The sequence below is a fragment of the Euprymna scolopes genome, chromosome 6, assembly GCF_053919585.1.
Source record: "Euprymna scolopes isolate OS-2025 chromosome 6, ASM5391958v1, whole genome shotgun sequence".
Classification (NCBI taxonomy): Eukaryota; Metazoa; Mollusca; class Cephalopoda; order Sepiida; family Sepiolidae; genus Euprymna; species Euprymna scolopes.
The window spans coordinates 101,552,418-101,555,519 of record NC_136487.1 but is presented as its reverse complement, the minus strand read 5'-3'; the positions used below and the strand labels follow the sequence as shown (position 1 = coordinate 101,555,519).

At 45.6% G+C, this 3,102-nt stretch overlaps 1 protein-coding gene across 1 annotated transcript; it reads left to right on the top strand.

The window, feature by feature from the left end:
- The first annotated feature begins 279 nt into the window (after positions 1–279).
- On the top strand, positions 280–2,523 carry LOC145278214 (uncharacterized). The gene is made up of 2 exons (XM_080130502.1): positions 280–2,168; positions 2,331–2,523. Exons 1-2 carry the CDS (start codon positions 280–282, stop codon positions 2,521–2,523), a joined length of 2,082 nt encoding a protein of 693 aa, XP_079986628.1.
- Positions 2,524–3,102: the final 579 nt, after the last annotated feature.

Below are 3,102 nucleotides of genomic sequence, written 5' to 3'. Positions count from 1 at the left end.
AAGGCCCAAAAGACATATGCGGCACTTCCAGCGGAAGACTGTGCCGATTACGAGGTAGTAAAAGAAGCAATTCTTAAAAGTTATGAACTCGTCCCACAAGCTTATCAACAGAAGTTCAGAAACTCAAAGAAAAGCGAGGGACAAACCTACGTAGAGTTCGTTAAACTCAAAGAGAATTATTTTGATCGGTGGTGCAATGCCAAAAACATAGAGGGTAACTTCAACAAATTGAAACAACTCATGTTAATTGAGGAATTTCAAAACTGCATACCCGATGACATGAGGATACACCTGACCGACAAAAAGGCTGAAACAGCAATCGATATAGCCACGGCAGCCGACGAATACATATTGACTCACAAGAGAAGCAGGGCAAAACTACAGGGACCCATGCAGTCACAGGTCAGGGAACATTATGCAGTAAAGACACTGTACGAAAATCCACGAGTACCCATCAGAAATCCCCTCAACACAACCAACCGACCAGTACTGGGACGGGAAGCGAGACCTATAGTATGCTTCAACTGTGGGAAGCCAGGTCATGTAGCTGCGAAGTGTCAGGCGAAACGATTCACGGAGATGAATCGGAATACCCCAGCCAAACCACAAGGGGCGATATCTCAGGGAATAGATAAAACGTACGAACCCTTCATATCGAAAGGATATATCGCGCGAGATAAGGAAGGTCAAGGGGAACCCATTAACATTCTCAGGGACACGGGAGCATCCCAATCCCTAGTGAAAAGAGGATGCATGCCTAAAGAAGCGACAAGAGCTGCAGGTAGAGCGACCACGATAAGGGGCATAGGAAACAGACCCATAACGATTCCACTATTTAAAGTCCACTTAGTGTCGGATTGGGGCTCAGGAGAAATAACTGTAGGCGTAATTGACGAATTACCAATGACAGGGGTAGCCATGATACTAGGAAATGACATCGCGAAATATCAAGACGGGAAACCCATAGGGGTGACCACAAGAAGTAGAGCGATAGAGAGGGGAAATGTAGAAGACAAGCCGTCAGGGGAAAAACAACCGAGACCGGTGGTAACACCCCAACCTTGTTTACCCATGCCACGACAAGTGCTGATCAAGGAGCAACAGAATGACGGCGACCTAAAACCCTTATTCTGTCGGGTTGGAGAAGAATATCCTAACAAATCAAAAAGTCAATATTTCCTCAATAGGGGCGTACTAATGAGGAAATGGAATGCCCCCAAGACAAAGGGAGAGTCGGGAGATACTGTGCGGGAACAAGTAATGGTACCCGACATGTATCGAGAGGATATGATGAAAGTGGCACATGAGATACCACTGGCGGGCCACCTAGGTGTCAACAAGACCCTAGAAAAGTTGACCAGACATTTCTACTGGCCAGGAATCGTGGGAGATGTCAAAACGTTCTGTAGAACTTGTGGGACGTGCCAAAAGACTGGAAAGCCCAACCAGAATATTCCCCCGGCCCCACTCCAACCTATACCGGCAGTGGAAGAACCGTTTAGTAGGGTAATAGTGGACTGTGTAGGACCGCTACCCAAAACCAAAACAGGACACAAATTTATATTAACTATAATGTGCGCGTCCACAAGGTTTCCAGAGGCGATCCCACTGCGCAACATATCAACGAAAAAGGTGGTAGATGCCCTGATAAACTTTTTCACTAAAATGGGGCTACCCAGAACCATACAGACAGACCAAGGATCTAATTTTACGTCGAGGCTATTCGAGCAGGCTACGGAGCAACTGGGAATCACCCACATAAAATCCAGCGCTTATCACCCTCAATCGCAGGGGGCTCTGGAACACTTCCACGCCACCCTGAAAACCATGCTCAGGGGCTATTGTATGGAACACGATGCCGAATGGGATCAGGGGATCCCATTTGTGCTTTTCGCAGCTCGAGAAGCCGTCCAAGACTCGTTGGGGTTCAGTCCCTTTGATCTAGTCTTCGGTCATCAGGTACGAGGACCATTAAAAATGATAAAAGAGAAATGGGTCAGCGATGAACCCTTGCCAAATAACATGACGGATTACGTCACTAAAATGCGACAAACCTTAGCCAAAACACGGAAGTTAGCTAAGACCCACCTAGAAAGTAGTCAGAGGGTCATGAAGACCACATACGATAAAAAGGCAGTAGATAGAAAGTTCGAAGAAGGAGAGGAAGTGTTAGTACTCATACCCCTGAATGGTCAACCATTCAAGTCGAAATATCAGGGACCGTACACAATTACTGAAAAGATAAGCCCACTAAAGTATAAGATATCTACCCCCAAGCGTAGAAACAAAACTCAAGTATGTCATGTGAACATGATGAAAAAATATTTCAGGAGGGCGGGAGAAAAATCAATATTGACAGCACAGTGTCACAATGAAGCTGTAAGTGATGAGTACCCCGAAAGAGATCTTCCTGTAGAAAAGGACCCACCCATTAAGTTAAAGAATTCGGAGATAATGAGTAACCTAGGGTGCAAACTTGCACACTTACCGCCGAAGAAGGGCAAAAGTTACAAGGAATGGTAACAGAATATAGCGACCTATTTGCTGACGCACCTACGCGCACAAGAGCAATAGTGCACGTTGAGCTAAAGGAGAGCGAACCAATTAAACAACATCCGTATCGCATAAGTCCGAAGAAATTAGAGATAATGAAAACGGAGATAGACTACATGCTCGAACACGAGATAATAGAGCCCAGTCAAAGTGAATGGGCATCACCGTGCGTGCTGGTCGATAAACCGGACGGAACAGTGAGATTCTGTACAGATTATCAGAGTGAACGCGATAACCAAGGCAGACGCATACCCTATGCCACGAATAGACGACTGTATAGATAAGATAGGACATGCCAAATACATCACCAAATGCGACCTTCTTAAGGGATACTGGGCAGTGCCTCTAACCGAGAGAGCCAAGCAAATATCGGCGTTTGTAACCCCAGAAGGAGCATACCAATATCGCGTAATGCCATTTGGGATGAAGAATTCCCAAGCAACATTTGTAAGACTGATGAACACATGCCTTGCTGGGATTAAAAACGTAGATACATATGTCGATGACATAGTCATTTACAATGACACATGGGCAGAACATATCAAAACA